Source organism: Mastomys coucha, unplaced genomic scaffold (genome assembly GCF_008632895.1).
Source record: "Mastomys coucha isolate ucsf_1 unplaced genomic scaffold, UCSF_Mcou_1 pScaffold6, whole genome shotgun sequence".
Taxonomy (NCBI): domain Eukaryota; kingdom Metazoa; phylum Chordata; class Mammalia; order Rodentia; family Muridae; genus Mastomys; species Mastomys coucha.
The window spans coordinates 9,205,063-9,229,017 of NW_022196912.1; the positions used below are offsets into that span (position 1 = coordinate 9,205,063).

The 23,955-nt window shown below is 43.3% G+C and overlaps 1 protein-coding gene across 1 annotated transcript in view; it reads left to right on the forward strand.

The window, feature by feature from the left end:
- Positions 1-23,955, forward strand: part of Thada (THADA armadillo repeat containing) — a 289,337-nt gene that overhangs the window by 207,570 nt on the left and 57,812 nt on the right. Inside the window, exon 31 of the mRNA XM_031355527.1 lies at positions 14,638-14,732. Coding sequence (XP_031211387.1) covers positions 14,638-14,732 — 95 coding nt within the window. The remainder of the gene's footprint in view (positions 1-14,637; positions 14,733-23,955) is intronic.

Genomic DNA, 23,955 nt, shown 5'->3' on the forward strand with positions numbered 1-23,955 from the left:
TTGTGTTCTCTTAGGGTCTGTATGACATCTGCCCAGGATCTTCTATCTTTCATAGTCTCTGGTGAGAAATCTGGTATAATTCTGATAGGCCTGCCTTGACCTTTTTCCCTTACTGCTTTTAAAATTCTTTCTTTGTTTAGTGCATTTGGTGTTTTTATTATTATGTAATGGGAGGAATTTCTTTTCTGGTCCAGTCTATTTTGAGTTCTGTAGGCTCTTTGTATGTTCATGGGCATCTCTTTCTTTAGGTTAGGGAAGTTTTCTTCTATAATTTTGTTGAAGATATTTCCTGGCCCATTACCTTGGGAAGCTTCACTCTCTTCTATACCTATTATCCTTAGGTTTGGTCTTCTCATTACGTCCTGGATTTCCTGGATGTTTTGGGTGAGGAGCTTTTTGCTTTTTGCATTTTCTTTGACTGTTGTGTCAATGTTTTCTATGGTGTCTTCTACCCCTGAGATTCCCTCTTCTATCTCTTGTATTCTGTTGGTAATGCTTGCATCTATGATTCCTGATTTCTTTCCTAGGTTTTCTATCTTCAGAGCTGTCTCTCTTTCTGATTTCTTTATTGTTTCTATTTCAATTTTTAGATTCTGGATGTTTTTGCCCATTTCCTTCACCTGTTTAATTGTGTTTTCCTGTAGTTCTTTAAGGGATTTTTGTGTTTCCTCTTTAAGGGCTTCTAGCTGTTTACCTGTGTTCTCCTGTATTTCTTTGAGGGTGCTATTTATGTCTTTCTTAAAGTCCTATATCATCACCATGAGAAGTGATTTTATATCTGAATCTTGCTTTTCTGGTGTAATGGTGTGTCCAGGACTTGCTATGGTGGATGCCCTTGCTAAATCTGACTGGAGCCTGTCTGTCCTTCCTGTGATCCTGGTTGTGTCAGAACTCCTCAGAGTCAAGCTGTCTCTGGGATCCTGTAATTCTGGGACCCTGGGATCCTGGGCATGTCAGAGCGCCTGGGAGTGGAGCTTCCTCTGGGTGTTGCCAGACCAGCTATGGAGCTTGCACCCAAGATCTGCTCAGTACACCAGCCCAGACAGACTGGAAAGAACCAGAACCACTGGGCTGGCAGAGTTCCTGTGTGTCTAGTCCCGCTGGTCCTAGTTACTTCTAGTGTTGGGACAGATGTTGGCTCCTCCTCACCTCTGATCCTGGACTTGTCCGCAACCATTTCTTAAAACCACAGTTTCAGTGTAAAGAGGGCAACAAAACAGTTTTTCAGGCAGACTCCTGGACTTGGGATTTTAAATATGGAAAACCCCATGAAGTTGGTGTAACCTCACTCCTCGGCCCTATACATGTGGAGAGCTATAGCCGTCAGAGGTCAGGAGAATCCATCCACTCTCACACCTAACAGGAGTGGACCCCACTGAAAACTGCTAATATTTGTTGAGGATTCAGCTGCCAAGTCTTTGTCACTAGTTAGAATGAAGATAGTACCTGAGAACCTAAATACTTGGCCAGCTCCAGGTGAGAACTGTTATTGACCCTGAGACATAGTTCATAGTTTATGAACTTAGCAAAGGCTAAGACATCAGCCACTGTAATTCTAGAACCCAGTTAGTAATGTTCTTACCGTGCTCATGGCCTCATTCTCCCTTCTGCAAGACAGAAACAGAGTCAAGACTACCAAAGGCATCAGGCTTGCATGATCAGTACCTGCATCAGGGCTGCATGGTACACTATGGGAAAGTTACATTTCTTGGTCCTGCCAGCCATCAGTGTGGCCTCAGAACCTGTGGGAGGACCAGTGCTTTGTTGGCATACAGTTGAATATGTGTCATTCTGTTAAATAACAGTCTGATAGTCTAATGAAGAAAACAGGCTCTTGAGAATATAAGAATAGGTCTCAAGGCTAGTAAGAAGGTAGCCGGAAATGTAGGCGGGGGATGTGTGGTTTTCGGGGGTTGTTTGTTTGTTTCAATAAAACGGTGTTGGCGAAGACAGTAGGTATGGGAGAGCTTGTGTCTGCTGAAGAGCTAGCTACTCTAGGGGCCAGCTCTAGTACTTGGTCCCTCAAGCCAGCTCTGACTTACAAACTCTGAGCTGTAACATTGAGCCACTCCCTGTTCAGCTTCCTTTGAGTGCTCCTCCACCCTGTACTCTTTCCTTACTCTTTCCAGTAAGTTGAGTGCTGTTCCCCTTGAGGGCCTATGGGCTTAAGAATGTGAGTAAAATGTACTTAGAGAGCCGAGGCTGGGGCTTGCTTATGTGTGGCAATCCCATGTCTTCCCTGGGGGTCTGTGACCAGCTCCAGAATCTACTCTTGAAAGAATCCATTTGCTTCACAACAGCTGAAAACAGCATTTTTTTTTCTAACCACCAGATTTATTCACACAAGAGACTACACTGTCAGGGCAGAAAGACTAGGGCTTGGGTCTACTTTCCCATGGCCCAGCCTCTCCCCAGTCTCCTGTGTTCTGGACTGCTCCCTCCACAGGAAGTAGCTCCCTCTTTTGCAGTGACCTGAGAAACAGTGTACCGTCAGCCCTCAACCATGCTGAGCTTGCTGTCCCACCTCCGTGCCACTGGCAGGAGGCCAGCCCAGAGGGGCTGTTGTAGTCGGGTGATCATGGGGCATTGTAAGGCTATCATTTGTGGTCTCTGCCGAGACTTGAAGGTACACGAGTCTCAACAAGGCTGGCTATCACGTAGCACACCTGTGTGTAGGGACAGGCCGAGCTTGTTGCTTTCCTTTCCTTTTTTCTGTTTTCTTCCCCCACCTCTCCTTTTTCTTCTCTCCCCTTCCTTCTTTTGTCTAAAAGGTTTTCCCAGCAGTCCCTCTTCTCAACATCTGATGGACAGCCAGAATGAGTGGGAGTGTGACCACTGCTTTCCTCTCAGTCTGAGACTCTGTGGGGAGAGGAGACTACCATTAGGACTTCTCTAGTCCTCTAACTCAGTTTGTTTGAGGTCACCTTCAACCTGGTGAAGAGCTGAGTGATGGGAGAGATGGAATTGGTATATATTCAGACCCAAACTTCATCCCTTTCAGACATCTCAGGAATGTTTAAGGCCATGACACCTTGAGAGGAGATCCTGTTTGTATTTTTAAAACAACAGAAGCATGAAGTTACATTTCAATTCAAACCTATGAAACAAGGTGCAAAACATCCCCTTCATTATACTACTTTTGCAAATGCAACAAGGAGCAAACTGTTTAAGTGAAGTTGGAAGAGTTTCTTGCTGACAGCTGGGCTTATGCAATCTAGTCAGGGTAAAGCAGTCAAATGTGTTTAGTATGTTTAACTGAGCCCAGGATCCAAGCATCATACTGCAGTGGAAAGTGAAAGATAGTCCTTTCACACAGTTGTGTACCGGGCATTCGGTCCCCAACTGCTGATGCTTTGTGCTTTTTAAATACCTAAATCTACAACCCCACCCTGGAGTTAGTAATAAGCTTGTTTGAAGGCACAGAAATAACTATCTTCCTCCACTCAGTGCTATTGATCTTGGGAGAATGGGGGTGGAATGTTGCTGTTAGAAGGTTTGCACAATATTATCATGGTCTGACTTGCATTTTCATAATACTATGTAGAGCCCTATTAAAGTATTTTTTTTTCCTTTTAACGTGTATCAAGTTCTGTTTCTTAGATAAACCGACATCTTCCTTGAGCCATTTCCAGTGAATTAAAACCAATTCCAATTCACAGATACAAGAGAACATTGTAGTAGTATGCTGGAAAATATAAAATGGATGATACTTTTAGAGCACAGTGGTGTGGCCTTATAATTCCAGCACTCAGGAGGCTGGAGCAGGAGGATTTCTGCCAGTTCAAGGCTAGCCTTGAAAGGGAAATGCTGTCTCAAAACCCAAAATATAAATATAAGATGGAAGATATTGTCCCTATTTCAGAAACGGGATGCTAAAGAGATGGCCCAGAGGGTTAAGACCACTTGCTGTTCTTGCAGAGTACTTGGGTTTGGTTTCCAACAACTGCCTGGCAACTAACAATTATCTGTAACTCCAGTCCCAGGAGATCATCTGGTACTTTCTCCTGGCCTCTAAAGGCAGCAGGTATACACATGGTATGCAGACATACATACAGGCAAATACCCATATATATAAAAGAAAAAATAAATCTCTTAAAACAAATAAAAAAGTCTGACCAAAACAAGAACAGATTAACCATAAGCAAGTAAGAGTTTTATAAGGGCTGAAATGAATCGCTGTAGAGCTGAGATGGGAGAAATAAATGCTAGTTTGTGGGCTGAGGGGTCAAGGAAGTGTCCCAGGAGGAAAGAGATCTTCTTTACAGGCTAGGTGAGGCTGAATTGTTTGATAAGGCTAATGCTGTATGATTGCAGAATGAGAAAGGTTATTTGGATACAGACCAGCCTGTGTGGATTAAGTTAACAATATCTGCTACTCATGCACCAAGGAGCCTAGTACAGAGCTCAGCACTGTGGTGAGCACTCTCAGCATATGGGCTAGAGCTTCAGTAGGGCCTCCTTTGTCATGGTTTAGTTATAATGCAGTCCAGTGTCATGAAACAGTTAACCAGTAGTAGAGCTCAAATAGGTACAAAAGGTAGTAGGTACAAACGTACAGACAAAAAGGCTTTCTAGGGGAGCAGGATGTTTGAGATTAGCTTTGAAACAGGAGTGTGGTTTGAAATACCAGAAGTGATAGGAAAGAACCTGCCAAGATGGTACATCTGGATGCTGGATGCTGGATCATACATCGTGAGCAGTGGGCTGATAGAACCAGTAGAGATGTTGTGCAAGATGGAGTAAGAGACCATATGGGATGGCCCTTAAAGGAATTTGTACTTGGTCCATGACTTTAAGAGACAATCACTGGTCTCAGGTAGACACTGGTGAGAGGCAGCTGCCTAGACACACTTGAAATCCAAAATTTCAGCAGATATTTGCCAGTCACGTGGGTCATTAGTAATGGAAATAGTGTTTTTGTTAAGAGGACCATAGAACCATGGAGTTTATACTTGAAAAAGGAATATAAAGATTATCTCTTTTGGTGAAATTCTTCCCTCAAAAAGAAGCTTAGCTCTTCAGGCTAGGATGAGGCCTGGAGACTACCTGTATGGCTGCCCTCTACTGGAAGCACAGCGTGGACTAAAGAAGTACCCTGACTCCGTATTTCAAAACAGTGATCTAATGAAAAAAAAAGATGTGCAGAGGAGATGATTGGCAAGGGAGTGGGCAGCCATTGTAACAGACATGTGGTCCCCAGAAGATGGCTCCAGTTAAGGATGGCTCCAGTTAAGGGTGCTGCCTGACCATCCTTGTAGAAGATCCTACAAGCCTACACTGTGCCCAGGCCTCTTGCAGAAGCCACCCTCTTCTAGAGGACCCAGGTCTAGACTTTGCCATCAAAGGCTGCTGTTCTAGACCTCTTCCTGAGAGGCTGCTCCAGCAAGCTGATGCCTCCTTTCTGCCAAGCAGTGTAGATTCTGGTGTGTGAGTGAGTTAATCTTGGCCGCCAGCTGTCGTGTAGTAGTGATGTCTAGAGGTAGAGCCTCTAGAATCAGTAACTCTGATACAGGCAATAGCAATATGTCCCTTCCCTGCCTACCACAGTACTGAGTACCCAAAGGCCCTGTGTGGCCAGGGTTTAGCCCTCTTCCAGGACAACTTATAGGGAAGGCGCTGTTCTGTGCCTGGATGAGGGAGCAGTGTGGAAGAGGCCCTACACTTACTCACTGCCCTCCACTCCTCCTTGCCCTCAACTACCTGTGGTACCTAGGCCTCAACAGTGATTGCAGTGGCCTACTCTTTGAGCATGACGAGCCCTCAACAACCCACAGCCTGTGTTCTGCGGAGGGCCTACTTCTTGAGGCAGTTTAACAGGAAGCCTCAGGCCTGAGGCTTGGGGAGAGCATACTATAGTAAACCAGGGGAAGCACTGCCAGGCAGCCCCGAAGCCCACTCACGATGCCTGTACCATCCAGAGGCTCCATTTTATCTTTAGAGTTGAGAGCTTTAAAGTTAGTGGTGTCTCAAACCTTTAATCCCAGTACTTGGGAGACAGAAGTAGGGAGATCTCTGAGTTTGAGGCCAGCCTAGTCTACAGAGTAAGTTTCGGGCCATCCAGAATTCATCTAAAAAAAAACAAAAAAGGTAAGAAAGAAAAAGAAATAATAAAAATTAGGGTGAAAAATGGAGAAGGCTAGAAAAGACATAGTAATAATAGCTTTGCAATATGAAAGAGCCAAGCACATGAGAGGGGTATCTATGGTCTAACAGCTTAGGCTGTGTTAGCATTGTCAGGCATGATGGAGAGAGGCCCAGCACTGGTATGTGTGGGTGCACACCAGCATGCCCTTTATGCTTGGCACACTGTCTCTCTTCAGGGGTTGTGTTTGGAACATAAATACAATGTGTTTGTCTGGAAAACCTTGACTCTATTCTTGACTTTGCCCTGATTTTGGGGAGGTCACTTGAGCTCTATAAATGTGTTGTTGTTCTGAAAAATGGAAAAATAATGTCTGTGTCTCTTAGTAAAAAGATAAAATTAAAGAAAAATATTTTTTAAGATAACCTTTTCATAAAATGTGGTATACTGTTATTCTGTGGCTCTTATTGCTAAAACTGAGGTCCAAGCCTGTACCTCGCCAACTTCACAGGCCATAGTTTGTCAGACGTGCTATAAGAAATTCTCCCTGTGATACATCCAGACTTGTCATTCCGCATCCTGAAGTTGCCATTTTCCTTGCTTGTTTATCCCTGTCTGCTTCTGGAAAGTGAGCTGGAGGAATAAAGAGGCTCTGTTAGCATCCTATAACATGACCAATGCTAGGGAGACTCCAAACTACAAAGAAGGGCTTCTTAGATACCACTTCTCTCCGTACTTCCCACTCAGAGATTAGTAAGTTATTAACCAGCAATTTCTCTGGCAGCATATTAAACTTTACTTTTAAACAAGTCACAGAAGGAGGAAAACATGCATCTCTCATAAAACGGTTTCCCAGGCTTTGAACAAATCCCAAAACCCACACAAGGTCTCTTTTTCATCATTCTCTGCACACAGCTTGAATAGTAGTGCATTAATAAGAAAAAGATGCTTAATAGAAGGATGGAAAAACACAAAAGTCTCTGGGAGTACAAGGACTCCCTAGGGCCCTCTGAACAGAGCAGGTGAGCCTTCATTCAGCACCAGGGGAAGTCACGGTTTGAGACTGCAGGACCCCCTTGTGTGTGACAGAAAGGAAGCAGAGCAGGCTGTGTTTTCAGACCTGCCTTGAGAAGGGAACCCATTGCCTTCTACAGACTGTGGGTGGGCCTTGTGGTATACCTCCCCAGTACCCTGGTCAAAGGGTAAAGGCCTCAGCTCTCCTGAACCCTCTCCCCTGAAGAAAAGCTGCTCCCCTGGAAGAAGCCATGGAGGGACATTTACTGGGCCTTTGTTACTTTTCCAGACACTTCCAACTTAAGGTCAGATTCCTGCAGGCTGGTCCAGGGCACTGGAGAAAGGCTTCATTTTAAGAGCCCAAGAAGGAGTGCTACATGGCAGTTTCTCCATTTGGGGTATGTGTGAAAGCACTGGTGGGTTTAGTTGCAGTAATCGCTCGGCCCACCAGCACCAGCCCCTTATGAGGACTAGGTACCCTGCCAAGCCCACATGTTGCTGCCAGCTGGCTGGCCTGCAGATCTGAATCCTAGCTGGTACTGTGCAGGGAAATAGCTTGTTTAAAATTACATATTCTGCAATTCATGACCATTTGGCATCGTAGCTTAAACAAATCTCCATTTGTTTCTCCAAGAATGCCATATGCTGATTAGTTGCCCAGGCTGTGGTAAAAATGGAAATCAGAATGGGAGCAGGAGCTTCTCTTTATTTAATTTACACTTCCACATTTACATGGCTTAATGTGGTCTGCATCAAAGGAAGACCTCCTACATCCTAGCCACAGAAGCTCTGTGGACAGCCTCCACAGCCATGCTGAGCTGCTGGGACTACTAAGAGGAACAGTTGGGGAACCCAGGAACTGTCAGCAGAACATTGGCCAGCACAGCAGCTCCTCTGAGACTTGTCAGAAAAGGCATCCCTAGAGGACAAGCTTGGAGAAGAATTTAAATAAAGGGCCCAGCACAGCAGGCAAGGATCAGAGCCCAGTTACAACAGGATGTGCAGACATTTTATTTATGTGTATATATATATATATATATATATATATATATATATATATATAAATGGCACTTTCTATGCCATTTTCTGGCCTCCTCTCCTTTCTCCTGCACCTACTCTGTCCACCTTCCTTCTTCCCTGATCTGATGACCCTTGTTGCTCTTCCCTTCTACCCCTCCCCATGACCACAGCCCCTGTGTGGGCCTCACTTTCAGCCAGAAGCCCCTACTCTTTGCTGGCTTCTTTGATCTACAATTTGAAGTACCCAGACCAGGATGAGCCCTTGCTGAGACTCAGGATCCCGTCAAGCAGACATGTCAGCTGATGTCTGGCCCCTCCTCCTTTTTCTTCTGACTAGCCCAAGTCTTCCCATGTCTCCAGCCCCCTCTTCCTTCGTGATATTCTTTTTTGTTGCTTTTTGGTTTTTTTTTCCCCTCCCTTACAAAAACCATATACTCTGTAAGGTCAAAACTTGGTCCTCTTTCCCCCTCCTCTCTCCCCTATCTTTCTGCAGGATTCCCTATAGTGTTCAGTAGACCTTAGCCTTGGGTCCACCCAGAGCTTGGGGAATAGTTCCTTGGGTTTCCTGACTTAAGTACCAACAACAGAAGCTTGAAGCAGAACAGTTGTTTCCAACCCTCTCTGAACATAACCGTGGATTCTTGGATAAGAGTTTGCTGTTACATGTACAAAGTGGATTGTCTCTTTGAGAGAGGCCCTGTGGGTTCACAGTATTGAGTGGACATCCAAGTCTTCCAGCTGATAGGATGATCCACAGGAACTTCAGCCCGTTAGGCTTTGGAGCTCTTTACAGTCAATCAGCTCTAAGCTCTGGCCCCTGTCCATCCTTCCCACAATACTCCCTTCTGATCTCTTCTCATCTCTCAACTCTGCATCCTCTATAGATGCAGTGGACCCAAAATTTCAGCTGTATCACTTGCTCTGCTGGGGTCAGTGTCAGCCTGCTGCCCAGACTCCTCCTCACCAGGTCAATCTCCTTTCCTAGCAGCCTTCATTTTAGTCTGTTGGTCCTTCTCTCATGCCCCCATCCTATGAGAGGCTATATGTTCCTCCCACTAAACTAATAGATTTCAAGTATTTGTTTTGTTTTAAATAGACCAAAAAAAAAAAAAAAACCATAATCCCCCCCCAAAAAAACCTTTTACATGGTAGCCGATAGATATGTATACATCTGTTTACATGTATACACACAGATACACTAGACACACCCTGACTTGTGAAATCTAGTATGACTTGAAATTGTGAATAATAGCTAAAATTTTGCACACTTACCTCTTAAAACATATAGCAGATTCTGGGAGGCAGAACCAGGAGGACTATAACAAGCAGAGGGCCAGCCTGGTCTATATAGCAAGTTCCATGCCAGGCAGAGTTATAAGCTTGGTGGCACACACCTTCAATTCCAGCACTTGGGAAGCAGAGGCAGAAGGATCTCTGTGAGTTCAAGACCAGCCTGGTCTACATAGTTAGTTGTTAGACAGCCAGTGCTACACAGAGAAACTCTGTCTCAAAAACAAATAAAATAGCGCCCCCCCCCAAAACACACACACACACACACACACCTCTAGGGAATCTAATTCAGTTTTCTTAAGACTCAGCAGGCTTGCTTTCAGCAATGCTAGCTTTCAGCATACCCATAACCTTCCTGACACCATTCATTCTGTGCAATGGAAGGTGTGTCTTTACCTAGAGAAAGAATTTAAAAGTTATATATTCAGTTATTTTACTTAAAATTGTTGTATCTCATTAATTATATCTTATTTAAAGATATACAAATTTAATCATTCTGTGCAAAAACTTTTTGGAAACCCTGTAACAAAGGTACTGAAACTTCTAGAATACCCTGGGAGTTTCCTGTCCTCTCTCTTCTGACCTCTTCCCTATCTCCATCCATCTCTTTCACTGGCCATGATCCACCAATACATTGTAACTGATGAAGTGGTCCATATATACTGCAGTTTGAAAAACACTATTGAGGGTTCTTAGTTCCTTGAGGGCAGTGACCGTGTCATCTTCATCTTTCCAGACCCTGGCACTCTTCCTGGCTCCTAGTAACTTCTGAGTAGATGTTTTCTGAATGAATAGGCCTCAGTTAAAACTGATCGGCAGCCTCTGGGATTCCGGAAGGCCCAAGAGAGGTAAATAATTTATCACAGGCTTCCCAAGAGCTCCTGCCATTCTCTAAACACTGGGGCCATTGTGGATATGGCCTGCCTACTGTCTCCAGCCCCCAGCTTCCAGGACAGAGGGCAGAAGGTGTAATGGAGTTCAGAAATTTCCCAAGGCAAAGACATACTCATCAGGTTCTCTGGTGGGTGTTTGTAAAAAGACAAGTGAGTTTTAGAAGGAATGGTGGAAAAAAACAAGTTTCTCAAAAGAGCCTTTATTTCATCTCATATATAAACTTAGTCCTCATGGCTGACTCCTCCTGCACCTTCTATCACTACTATTCTGCTGGTTTTAGCCTATCTGTTAGATCCCAACAAGTTCTGATTTTTTTTTCAAACACTATAAATCTTCATTAGACTATGCCCATGCCAGGATTTTTTCATTTAGATGGAAAAAAAAAAAAAAAACAGCTCCTCCCACCCCAAACCGCGTGGCTTGTTTCCTGTCCAGCTGGCTTGCTGCTCCTTGAGGTTTTATTCCTTCATCAAAGAGACTTGGGCAGACCAAGAACAAACCTCTGGCTCACCCTGAACTCACATATACTGTGTCCAAGTCAGAGTGAGTGAGAAAGAAAGAAAAAAGTATTTTCCTGACTGAGAAGCCAGGTCAGAGAAAACTCAACTCTCTGACCCTAGGTGGGCCTGTTAGACGGCAGTGCTGGAGGGCGGGGCCATGAATGGTAGGCTTCAGCCAGAATCACTCTCTTACATCCTCAGAACCAGCATGGACTGTGTTGTAACCACAAGTCTCTGTTCATGGGATCTGAAGTGGCAGTGTGTTAAGGAGCCTCCATAATTTGATTGCAACAGGCTGGCTCAGAGCCTCAAAGTTATGGAGAAGCCAGAGTAATCTGTCTTTGCAGTGTCCCAGGAAGCCAGCACATTTGGCAGTCAGTGTATGCTTAGGAAATGTACAGGGGGTTCTGTTCATTTAGGAATGTTTAAAAGGGTGTTAGCTGCTGCATGCAGCACTTGGGAAGACCAGGCAGAAGGATCACTGCAAGTTCAGAGCAGCCTGGACTACGTACTGAATGAACCTTGACTTTAAAAAAAAAACTCAGCAGGTTTTACAGTGGCATGGATCTATCTATATTCTCTATATTTGGGAGGTAGAAGCAGGAGAATCATGAGTTCAAAGACATCCTCTGATACATAAGTTCAAGGTTAGCCTGGGCTATATGACACCCTATTATTATTAATATTATTAATATTACTTTTAATAATAAAAATAATAATACAAAAAGACATTAACTTAACTAAGAAAATCTCATTGTAAAAAACCTATTATTCACTGAGTTTTAAAAGCAAACTAGTTTACCACAAGCTTGTCCAGAAAACACTGAGGCAAGAGGCTGTGACTGCAATGCCACATAGTATGTGGGGGAGCCAGCAGTAATTTAGCACATTAAGGTCACCCATTTGAAGCAACACATTTGCTTTTCCCACACATGCCAGGTTCTTTATGATCCAACAGGTTCCCTTCTACATGTGTTATCATATCTCAAAGTGCCCTCTGGTCAACTTGTCCATCTGAATTCCTACCATCTTCCCCTGCCCATGCTCATTTATGAAGACTGAGACTGTAGCTCAGTGGTAGGGCACTTGCCTCTCATGCTTGACATCCTAGGTTCAATCCTCAGTACGGCCCCAAAAAACAAGACTAAATCAAACAACAGAGTGCACTGATATTCTTATAGGCCATTGCCATTTCTCCTGTCTACTCTGGTGCGTGTCCCTCTTCAATCCTTGGGTCTTACCTCAGGGTCTCTGTTGTCCCTGTGTCCCTCTTCACTCCTTGGGTCTTACCTCAGGGTCTCTGTTGTCCCTGTGTCCCTCTTCACTTCTTGGGTCTTACCTCAGGGTCTCTGTTGTCCCTGTGTAACTAGGTAGACTTCTCAGAAGCCTGATGCCATTCTTGTCTCTTCTCCCCAGACCTAGCACAAAGCTTCTGGGGCTGTTTGCTCAGCTCTGGTTCACTGAGTTTTCTGTCCAAGGCTGACTGCCTGTTTTCTGACTTTCTTCCCTGAGTAGTCTTTTGGCAGGATGGCCCCAGGTGTTAAACACTGATGTGTTTGTGGAAGGAAGAATAAATAACAAGGAATTGGGACTGAGAAACTGGAGGGAAACAAGATAAAGGCAAAGAAAGACAAGACTGGGAAAGAAAGACATGGGTCTGGGGAGGTACTTAGTTACTTGGTAGAGGGCATGTAGTCCCAGTGTTGTGGAGGCAGAGACAGGAGGATCCCTATGATTTGCTGGCCAGATGCTCTAGCCCAGGATCAGTGAGTACCCAGTTTCAAATCACGTTAGAGCCCGAAGGGATGGCTCAAAGGGTAAAGATTATTGCATGAGCCTGGTGACCAGTGTATAATTCCAAGAACCCATAGAGGGGGGGAAGAAAAACAAACAAACAAAAACAAAAAACAAAAAAACTCTGACTTCGTCGTGTGTACTATGGCATGTGTGTACAGCACACACATGAGTAGCACACACACACAATATTTTTTTTTAATTTTTTAAATGAAAATAAGGGGAACTGGAGAGATAGCTGAGGGGGAAAGGCATTGCTGCCAATGCTGATGGCCTAAGTTAGATGTCTGGAACCCAGATGGTGGAAGGAGAGAGACAGATGATTTCTCATCATCCCCAGATCACACAGACACAGTTCTTAGAAGTTGAAAGTGAAAGTATAGAAGTAGTTGAGAAAGATGCCTGGAGAGAACCTATTCTGCACATATAGGTAGATTACAGGTGTACACCACCATACATGGTGATGGCGCTTTTTCATGTTAGAGTATGCCAGCTGAAGGATGTGTGCAGCTCAGATGAAAGTGGAAGCAGACTGTAAGGAACCAGTAGAACTGCACATGTACAGCAATGGGAAGGTAAGGTTCAAACTCCACCAGCCACAGCACTGTGCTATCCTGAATCCTAGGTCAGAAGTAGAAGAGGACAGGGTTAAACCCTCCTAAGATGTCTCTACCTACCAGGCTTTGGATGCCGTTTCCAGTTCACTCTGACACCTTAATGCCCCAGTGACTCACAGGGAGACAGTAAGGTCAGTGCTATTACAGAGCAACAGTCTGCTCAGGTCACAGAGATAACAAGCTATAAGCAAAAAAAGCTATAAGCAAAAGCTATATCAGACCCCACTGTGCCTACTGACTTTACCACAGGTGCCAGGTCCTTAGCACACCAAATATAGGCCTATGTAGTCTCAGACTGAACTGACTCAGAGCCAGGGCTCCTCAAGCACTGTTCTAAAAAGAAAATCTAAGCTGCTTACCTATGGATCTGCCTTACAGGTCCAAGGTTAAAATGAGCCAGTCATTGAAAAAAGAAAAACAGCTCATCCATTAGAAGGACCCTAGCTCTGGTGTGTGTTGGTGTGTGTTGGTGTGTGTTGGTGTGTGTTGGTGTGTGTTGGTGTGTGTTGGTGTGTGTTGGTGTGTTGTTGTTCAGTGACTGTTTTCAGTTGGTAGGTGTCGTTTTCTTAAATACCTGACTTCATAACGAGTGACTGCCATCACCACATTTTCTCCAGCTAAGAGGAGAAAACTACATCTTCATAATGCCTTCTCCCTATTGTCAAGTCAGTAGGATAGATGTTGAAGTCTTGGGTTATCTGAAGGGCAGAGTTTTGTCTGCTCAGTCCTCACACAGACTTTGGTGATGTGAGTAAGAGTGGCTTCATAGGCTCTTATATTTGAAAATCTAGTCATTTGAGAAGGATTAGAACTATTAGGAGACAAGGCTTTCTTGAAGTAGGTGTGACCTTGTTGGAGAAAGTGTGTCACTGGAAGTGGACTTTGAGGTTTTAAAAGCCCATACAGTGCCTGAGTGTCATGCCCTTGATGGACTAATCCTCAGAAACTATAAGCAAGCCTCCAAGTAAATTCTTTCCTTGGGGGCTGGAAAGATAGTCAGCAGTTTTAAGAGCACTGACTGCTTTTCCAGAGGTCCTAAGTTCAATTCCCAGCACCCACATGATAGCTCACAGCCATCTGTAAAGGGACTTCATGCCCTATTCTGGTGTGTATGAAGACAGTGAAAGCAACAGTATACTCACATATATAAAATAAAAATAAATCTTTAAAAAATGTTTTCTTTTCTAAGAGTTGCCTTGGTCATGGTGTCTCTTCACAGCAATGGAGCAGTGACTACGACACAGAATGAGCCTCTGTCACAGGCTCGTGGACTCATTTTGTTACAGAGTGCTAATTTCTTCCTACCCACAATAGTCCATCATTTTTTAGTATAATATAGCTGCCTAATTACATGCCTAGTAGAAAACACCTATTTTTCTCTTTCCCAAGGCCCAGGCAGTTTATTCTCCATTCTTTACTTTTCTAGGCAAAATCCATGCTTGGTGACCAGAGCTGTATATATTGATATTCTCTTCCTGCTGACTAACTACCTGGACAAACCTGAGGAAGGCAAGCAGACAGGTATGACTGGCAATTCTACCTTGGAACACTGCAGCTAGCATTTTGGACAGCATGACAGCACACTTACCCACAGCTAAGTGTGTGAGACTAACCAATAGAATCTGTGACTTCCTAGAAGTCTCAAGGAAATCTGCCCTTGTTTGCTTGGAATTTTACCATCAAGTATGTTCTCTTTGGTCATCCAAAAAAGAGTGTAAACTCAGCTCAGATACCCTCTGTGTTCTTAAGACCTTGGCCTTTTGCTATTCTGTGCTTTTCTTTGAAAATGTCATCATTTTCTGTAATGGTTCACCTGGTTCCATCCTATAGAGATAGCTGAACTGGCTTGTTTATTGGTGTATATTTGAGTCCCTGTTCTCAATCTACCCTTCACCAGTAAGAGTTCCTCCCTCCAGCTCTGACTTCATACATGTCTCTAGGCCATGTGTATATCTGATTATAGGTCCACATATAATTGTTCTGTATGATTTACAAAGTGAATTAAAGGGAGAAGGGCGTCCCAAATAAAAATAATTTGATATGTTCATATAAGAGGCCTCAGAAAGTGCAATACATGAGTTCCAGGCCACAGACTGAGATGGATTTTCACCCATCCAAACTAGGATGCAGGATAATGAGCCTGCAACTGGCCAAAGCCTCTCCTAATTGATTAGGCCTGTCTAGCGAGGCTGCACATGTAAAGTCAGGTTCTGAGTACCAGCAGGCCAGGCCTTTTCTCGCTTGCATTTAGCTTAACCATGAGTTGTTACCTTCAATAAATATGTCCAGGCTGTCAAAACCCAGCTCTGTCTAAATGGAGCTCTGTTACCAAATTCAAACTAATTTAAAGTATTTTGTGGGAAGGGCATTGAAATGTCTCACCAAGATTAATGTGTATTATTAGACCACAGAGCCCCTGTGGCCATGCAGAGATAATCAGAGCACATGACCCTCTCCACATCCAGTAGATCATGCTGCCTATAAGGAGACATAGCCAGGGTTAGCCAAGTGTTGTGTCCCATGGCTGTACTATCAGCACTGGAGAAGTAGTGATAGGAAGATCAGGAGTTCAAGGCTATCCTCAGCTACTCATTGAGTTCTAAGCCAGCCTAGGTTACATCCTGTCTCAAAAAAAAAAAAAAAAAAAAAAAAAAAAAACAAAAAAAAAACATTCTAACTTGTACCTTTCATCTCAACATAGTTATGAATATTGTCCCACCTATATTCTTTAGACCATCCAGGTCTGTGTTATAAAATATAGGTCATTCTAGCTGTAAGGAACCTCTGTGCAGTATCCACTTTAGTTTATACTTGAGTTAACTGGGCTCTAGAGATTATAGAAAGAACAAAAATCAGATGCTAACAAATGAGCTGTTCTAGACTTTTACCTTCTGTATCTTTTCCCCCAAATTCCATATCTGCAGATGTGTCTGAAAGGTCTGCTTACTAACCTCTTCACCAGGACACCAGCAGAGTTGTATGTTTGACTGAAATTGTTGGTCAGTGGGTTCTATTCATATGGAACCCTGTTCCTAAACTCAAGCCACCTTAAAGTGCTTTGTAGGGACCAAGGACATGTGGACCCACTTCACCCAGATGTGCATTGTGTTTAGCCTGGTACAGAGGGGTCAGTCCTGGGCTACTGTAATATACCTTTGCTTTCCCAGCTTCTTTCTCATCCTTTGTTTGTGAACTCCATGAAGATGGATTTGGGAACTTTTTAATCATTCTATCCTCTAAACTCTTATCATCAGTAAGAGCATATGCCCCAGTTAAATGTCATCGTACACTGTCTTCAAAATCTCACTTGCACACATCACTCTTCTTAGCATCCTTTATGGAGTAAGACTTGGTGAGAACACAGCATTCTCCTCTTTCTCTAGTGTGACAGCCATAGCTCTCAATGTGTTGTACTTGCACTGCCCAGTGAGGCATAAACTAGCTCAGGTGGCATGTGAGCATTTGATGTACATAGCTGCTCTACATTGCGATGCTCTATAGATATAAAATGGACAGTAGATTCCAGAGAGTTCCAGCACTGGGAAAGATAGGACAAATTTAAGGCCAGCCTGGGCTACATATCACAACACTGTCTATGAAATACTTAAGAAAAGCAGGGCTGGTAAATAGCTCAGAGAGGATAGGCACTGCTGCCAGCCTTGACAACCTGTGCCTGATCCCCAGAACCCACATGCTGGAAGCAGAGAACCAACCTCTGAAAGTTGTCTTCTGACCTTCATAAACTTGCCCTGGCACATTCATGCCCCCACACACATACACAATTAAGTAAGTAATTAAAATAGAGTTCAAATGTTAAAAGAGTTTTTCAAAAAAAAAAATTATGCTGATTATTTGTTGGAAAGGTAATATTTTTGACATCATTACATTTTTAAATTTATTATTAAAACTAATTTCATGAGTTTCTTCCACTTCTTAGTCAAATGTAAGGAGTTCTGGGTCTAGGCTAGTGACACATCACATAGCCAGCACGTATGTGCAAAGGCCTTTAGCTCAATCCCAGTGACCACAAAGCAACTAAGATGCAAGTTCTAAGCCAAGTATAATCGAGTATTAAGCCAGTTTAATCAAGTATCCAGAAAACTAAAACTGGAGAGTTGCTGCGGTTTAAGGCCAGCCTGGCCTACACAGCAAGTTCCAGGCCAGCCAAGGCTGTATGGTAAGACCTGTCTCAAAAGAAAAAAAGGAAAAAATGTTTTTACTACTATAATAGGAAAGGAGGGAGGTAAGAAAGAAAAACAAAGCTATCACTGAATGCATGTACTTAACTTTGTCATGGAGTGATGCAAAGAAAGAAGGCAGGAGTCGAAAGTTTTAAATTCCATACATGAGCCATAAAAGACATGATGTCTGTGTGTGTGCGTGCTATATTCATAGAATGTATTCATGTAACTATAATAGTAAATTTCCCACCTGGGTCTCTAGAACTAACCAAATATCAAACAAAACAGTATCTAGAATGGATATCACTCTCTAGAGTAAAAGCAGTGACCTTGCTTCACAATATGTGCTCAGTGTGTACTAGCTGCTGTGGACTTGATGATGTGCACCATTGTCCCCATCATCTGGAAGCTTGTGTCCAGCCTGCTCCCTGCAGCCTGCATGGCTGTGCTCCTCCTTCACAAGCATGGCTTTCCTCCCAGTGTTTCCCATTTAGAAAAGAAGAAATGCTTGTGTACCTGTTTAGACTGTCAGAAATCTATTTGGTCACTGCTGTCTCCACCACCTGACTGATGTAGACAAAGACTCTTTACTTTCCTTTATGTTCATGAGAGATGCAAGTGTCAGGTACGAGTTGAGCACATGTGCCTGAGGCTAGTGCTGACTGTGCCTTGAGCTAAGAAGGAAGCACAGTAGGGACTATAGGAGGTACTTTCCAGGATATTTCCTTTCTCCTTGGGGATGGGACTTTTGCAGGGAAGGGCATAATCAGCTTTGACAAATAGCAGGGATTGGGAAGATGAACAAAGAAGAGGTGGGTTTTACAAACAGAAAGGGAATCTACACCACTTGCAAAGAATTGGCATGTTTGGGGTTCAAAGCTAAACAAGCGTTACTAGATGTGAGGCTGCCAAGGCAAAAACAGTCATATATAGCCCCATAGGCCAAAATACAAGAAGCCTGGATTTGACTGTATAAGCAAAGGAAGTTATTTCATGTTAGAAAACAGTAGAATTATGGGGGTTTTAAAACAACATGGTCTCTCTTTGTCTACACTTTTCCTAGATTCCCAGCACCTTTAAGGAGACAAGTTCTTACAAAATGTATATATATATATATATATATATATATATATATCTGAAGGTTCTTGGAGTGGTACATTTTAAAAATATTTTCTTTGATTTACTTGTATGTATGTTTAGCGTATTTGTTGTGTGTGCACATGTCTGTGTACTCTTGTACCACAGCACACAAATGGTCAGAGGACACCTTCCAGCTTTGGTTCTCTCCTTCCACCACATGGACTCTGAGGATTGAACTTAAATTGTCAGGCTTTGTGGGAAGGTACCTATACCTGCAGAACCATCTTGCCAGACTGCATTTGCTTTTTGTTGAGGCAGTGTCTCACTAAGTCCTGGCAAACCTAGAACTTGCCGTGTCGATCAGGTCGAACTTTAAATCACAGAGCTCTGCCTGCCTCTGCCTCCCGAGTGCTGCAATTACAAATGAATTTAGTAAGTCCAGCATTACAGAAAACTCATTCATAGACTGCCATGGAGGTTTGTTTGGTTATCATGATAACAGAGACTGGAGGACCAGACCAGAATGAAAGGTAGCCATGCTAAACAATAGCTCAGGGGGGTTAGGTAGGTGGAATTGTGGGAGACTTCTTCCTCGTTTCCATTTTACTAATTTTATACCACACCTCAGTTTCATTCCTGTGTATGAACATACATTTTCATTCGCACATGCGTGTCTCTGTGTGTGTGTGTGTGTGTGTGTGTGTGTGTGTGTGTGTGTGTGTGTGTAACTTTCTGGAGTTGATTCTCTTCTGTCTTGTAGGTTCTAGAGGTTAAACTAACCTACCTCATCAAGCTTGGGAGCAAGCACCTTCACTTTCTGAACCACCTTGCTTATCTGATACATTTGCATAGTAAATGTATTTATAAATGGGACTAATTGCCAAAAAAAATAAAGCACTATTTTGAGGAAGATTTTTGGTTTAGGTTTTGCATGAAAGAGGCTCTGCCAATCCCTCAAACTGTGTTCTGTTAGTGGCATTGGAAGGCCGTTCCTAACTCTGAAGTGTCTTAGAAATACCTAGGGAGGCTGGGGACATGATGAGAAACCCAGAGAAGGAAGGTAGAGCTCACTAGAAAGCCTGTCCTAGGGCATGCTGCTTTGTGTGCTTCAAACGTTGGTCTTAGTTCTTCTAAATCATTCTCAGTTTTTTTTTCTCATTAATTGCATTTTAAAAATCCAAATCTGGGATTGTGTTTGGAGTTTGAAAATGATTTAAGCCCATAGGAGCATGGAGTCCTGTGTATCCTTTCTTCCTTTCCTGCCATCATTAGCATACATGAGTCTCTTTCAGGAAGGAAAATGAGCTCTCTCAGCTGCAGCTAAGAAAGGGAAGTCTAGAGGCCCAGAGGCTGAGGAGCAGGCCTGTGCAAGGGCAGAACTTTAATTCTAATGTGAAATCTAATCTAACTACTTGTTCTCAGGAAAGTTTCCACTAAAATATCTATTTGCTAAAATAATTCTGTGGTGCTTGCTAAATATTTATTCCGTTTGCTCTGAGAGATAATCTGTTTGCCTATAGACCCACCCTTTAAATTTGTTTTTATTTTTCACAGCTATTGAGTTTATTTACCACATATTTAAATAAATACCATACTTAACATGTCTCTCCCTCTCTCCTTCCCTCCCTCCCTCCCTCCCCCTTCCTCTCTCTTTTTGGTGAGTTCATGAGTGGGTTATTTCTTTCTAGGTTCCATTTTATGAATGTTGTTGTTGCCATTCTTTTTGAGACAGGGTCTCATGTAACCCAGGCTTCAAACTCAGTATGTAGCCAAGGGTGGCCATGGTTTTATGCCAGGCTCATGACTGAACTCGGCCTCCTGCATGCTTCATCACCCAACCCCATTTTACTTACTTTGTGCCATCTGGTGTGGTGTTCTCACCTGTTGTCTTCTGGTTTCCATTGCTATGAAGAGACACCATGACCAAGGCAGCCTAGCATGTATGCAGGATACCCATGCTACTCTCAGTTTTAGAAAACAGTAATTTTAGTTTCATCTTACTCCTCATGTTTAATGATGGTGGCCAGCTTTTGTTGCTAGCTCTGTCAAGTACTATTCCCAGCATTCCATGTGCATGAATGGAGGAGGTGCTGCTGGTGTTCCTTCATTGTTCACGATGAGGCAGAGAAAAGCACCTAGAGTCCTGTGTGTCCTAAGATGGTAGAGACGGCCATCAGGAACCCTGGAATAGCCTTCCTGGATCCTGCTCCAGGCTGTATTCCCTGTGCTGCAGTTTCTAAGTCATAGTGTTTACAGTGTCGTTTCTAAGACAGTGTGGAACAATCTTAGACCAGAGCTGGGATTGGAGTATATTACTAGAAATCAAGCACTTGCCACTCTGGGCAGGACCTGCCCTTTTTGCCTTTGAAAATAGACATACTTAGGGCCACCACACAACACTTCCCAGGAGCAGGCTGCTGGGGACTGCTCTGTGGTTTCTTTGTTACTTGGAATTTATAGGTCAGATCTCATCACTCTGCCAAGAACAATAAACATTCCTTCAGCTGGAATCTTAGTTTATAACCATCACTATTTTCCTTCTAGATGTCCTAAGAGTGACCAGCTCACAAGGGTGAATCAGAATCCTAACTTCTAACTGCCAAGCAGCGTGCTTTGTAGATCAAAGCTGGATAAGAACACAGGCCACTCTGTAATGGGCTCGGATTTGTAAACTAGAAGCTGGGTGATATCAGCCCTCCCTCTAGCCAGCCTAGGTGCTGTGGGTCAAATGGTGGAGTCTGTGTGACATGCTCAGCAATGCTTATGTTTGTATTGCTTAGAACATGTACACTGTATGATGTAAAGAAATACAGTCCATGATTTTTATGACCTATGAACTTCCTTTACTTCATTCCTAGGAAATACAGCTGAACAGTTACAGAGAATAAAAACATTGGCAACCTACAAACGCCAGCTTTTGTTATCCAGTCTAATTAGGTTAGATGTAACCAATTCCATCTGAACAAATTGAACGTGATTTGTGCTGTCCCTCGGCTGTATGCTTTTAGTAGTGTGCACGCAGACCTGTCTAATGTGGCACACAGCTGCTGTGATTCTCTTGGCTGGGGTGAGAGAGGAGGGGGGAATTGAGAACAGGTTTTAGAGGCTTCTGGGAACTTTTGATTTCTGAGCCTGCACCTATGAAATTTCAAGGAAATTGTTCAAGTTTTGCCACCTATAGATTAGTTGGTTTTCTGCAGACACTGGACTCTGGTCCAAACTGTTCCTTTTCAACATTGTACTCTGATATAAGCAGGTAGCAGTTTCTCTGTGTAACCATGCCTGTCCTGGAACTCACTCTGTAGACCAGGCTGGCCTCGAACTCAGAAATCCGCTTGCCTCTGCCTCCCAAGCGCTGGGATTAAAGGCGTGAGCCACCACCGCTCGGCCAGCAGGTAGCTTCTTTCTGCAGAGGTGCAAAGCAGGGTGATACCGGATGAGTACATGGCATGTTTACTCTGTGAGTACCGTGTACAGAGGCCACTCTAAGAACTGCAGTCTCATATTGCCTAGTCAGTAGGAAAACAGAGACTCTCCCAGGGAGTGACTTGCTCCTCAGCCGTGCAGCTGATCACTGCAAAGGATCCAACTGCCATGTCAGTGATCCAAAATAAGGATGTCTATGGAAACCAGAGAAGAAGTTGGTCTCCTGGAGCTAGACTCACAGACAGTTGTGAACTGGCTAACATGGGTGCTGGGAACTGAATTCAGGACTAGTGAAAGAGCAGCTAGAGCTCTGAACTGCTGAGTCACAGTCTCTCCTGCCCATTTCTTCTGTTGTTGTTGTCGTTGTTGTTGTTGTTGTTGTCGTCATTGTTGTTGTTTCTAGACAGCTTTCCTCTGTGTAGCCTTGGCTGTCCTGGAACTCACAGAGACTGGACTGCCTCTGCCTCTGCCTCCCAAATGCTTAGATTAAAGGCTTGAGCCACTACCCTGACTCTTTTTTGTTTCTTAATTCTATTCCATTGCTCTGTTTGCCTGGCCATCTAGCAAGACCACACTGTCTCGATGATACCACTGCTATATTGGAGCTTTTTAAATGCCAGTGAGTCCTCCAACTTCTTTTTCAAGATCCTTTTTGTCATTTAGAGTCCCTGCATTTTCATATGGATTTTAGATCAGTTTTATCAATCTGTGAAAAGAATGGCAAAGAAAAGCTAACTTGAATTTGGTATGGTAGCATTGATTCCTAGGTCAGTTTGAGGAGTACTACAATCATAGCAATAGTATTTTCAGATCCATGAACTGAGTAGTTTCCATTTATTTGAGTCTCCAACCTGGGGACTGGATGCCTCCCTAGCATATACAAAGCCCTGAGTTTGATAGGGAGGATTGCATAAAACTGGGTATGGCGGTACAAACCTGTAATCCCTGTGTGTGAAAGGATGGATCAGGGGCCATCTTCATGCACATAGTAAGTCTGAAGCCATCCAGGCTATATGAGGCTCAGTCAAAAATAAAAGTCTTTGGTGTTTTGTTTTTGTTTTATTAGTGATGGTCTATAGTTGTCAGTATCCACACCATGTGTGTCTTTCATTACTGATCTTTTGTCTTACAACCATTCTGAGCTCATGTATTGTCTTTGATGAGTATGTGGGGATGTGGGCATGGATTCCTTAGGGTTTTCTGCATCCAAGATTGTGTCATTTATAATAGAAATAGTTTCTACTTCATTTTTAGTCTGGATGTTTTTTGTTTAACTCTTACCTGATTCCTGGAGCTAGAATCCCTGGAATATTGTTAAAATAAGAGTATCAGCAGTAGGCCAGGCAGTGGTGGTGCATGCCTTTCATCCTAGCACTTGGGAGGCACAGGCAGGCGAATTTCTGAGGTCGAGGACAGCCATGGCTACAAAGAGAAACCCTGTCTCAAAACACACACACACACACACACACACACACACACACACACAAAAGAGTGTCAGCAATATGCATCTTGTCTTGTTCCTGATCTCAAGCTAAATGATATTAGCTGTGAGCTCTCATAAATGCCTTTATCAAACTGAAGGTGTCTACTCCTATATCCAGTTTATTGATTTTTTTTTTTTTTCATTTTCAGTATAAGGCTGTCAAATCCTGGCAAGAGCTTTTTCTTTGTACTTAAGCTAACAATATCATCTCTTTTTTTATTTTGTATTTTAAGACAAAATCTCACTGGCCTCAAAATCTCACTGGTAGCTTAGGCTCATCTAGAGCATCTTACATGGTCCAGGCTGGCCTCTATCAGTGTCCTTCTTCCTCAGCCTCCCAAGTGCCAAATAAGAGCTTCTGTGTCACAGACTGGCAATATGATTTTTATTCTTTATTCTGTTCATTCTATGTCAACTGTGACTTTTTATGTGCTAAGTTAGTGTTCCAGTGTTTATTTAATTTGTTTGTGGATAGTTTATCAACAGTTGATGGACATGTTGGCTGTTTTCCCTGATTAGACAATGTCAGATATGGAGCCCTGAACATCTGCAAAGAATTGTTTGGTTAAATGCT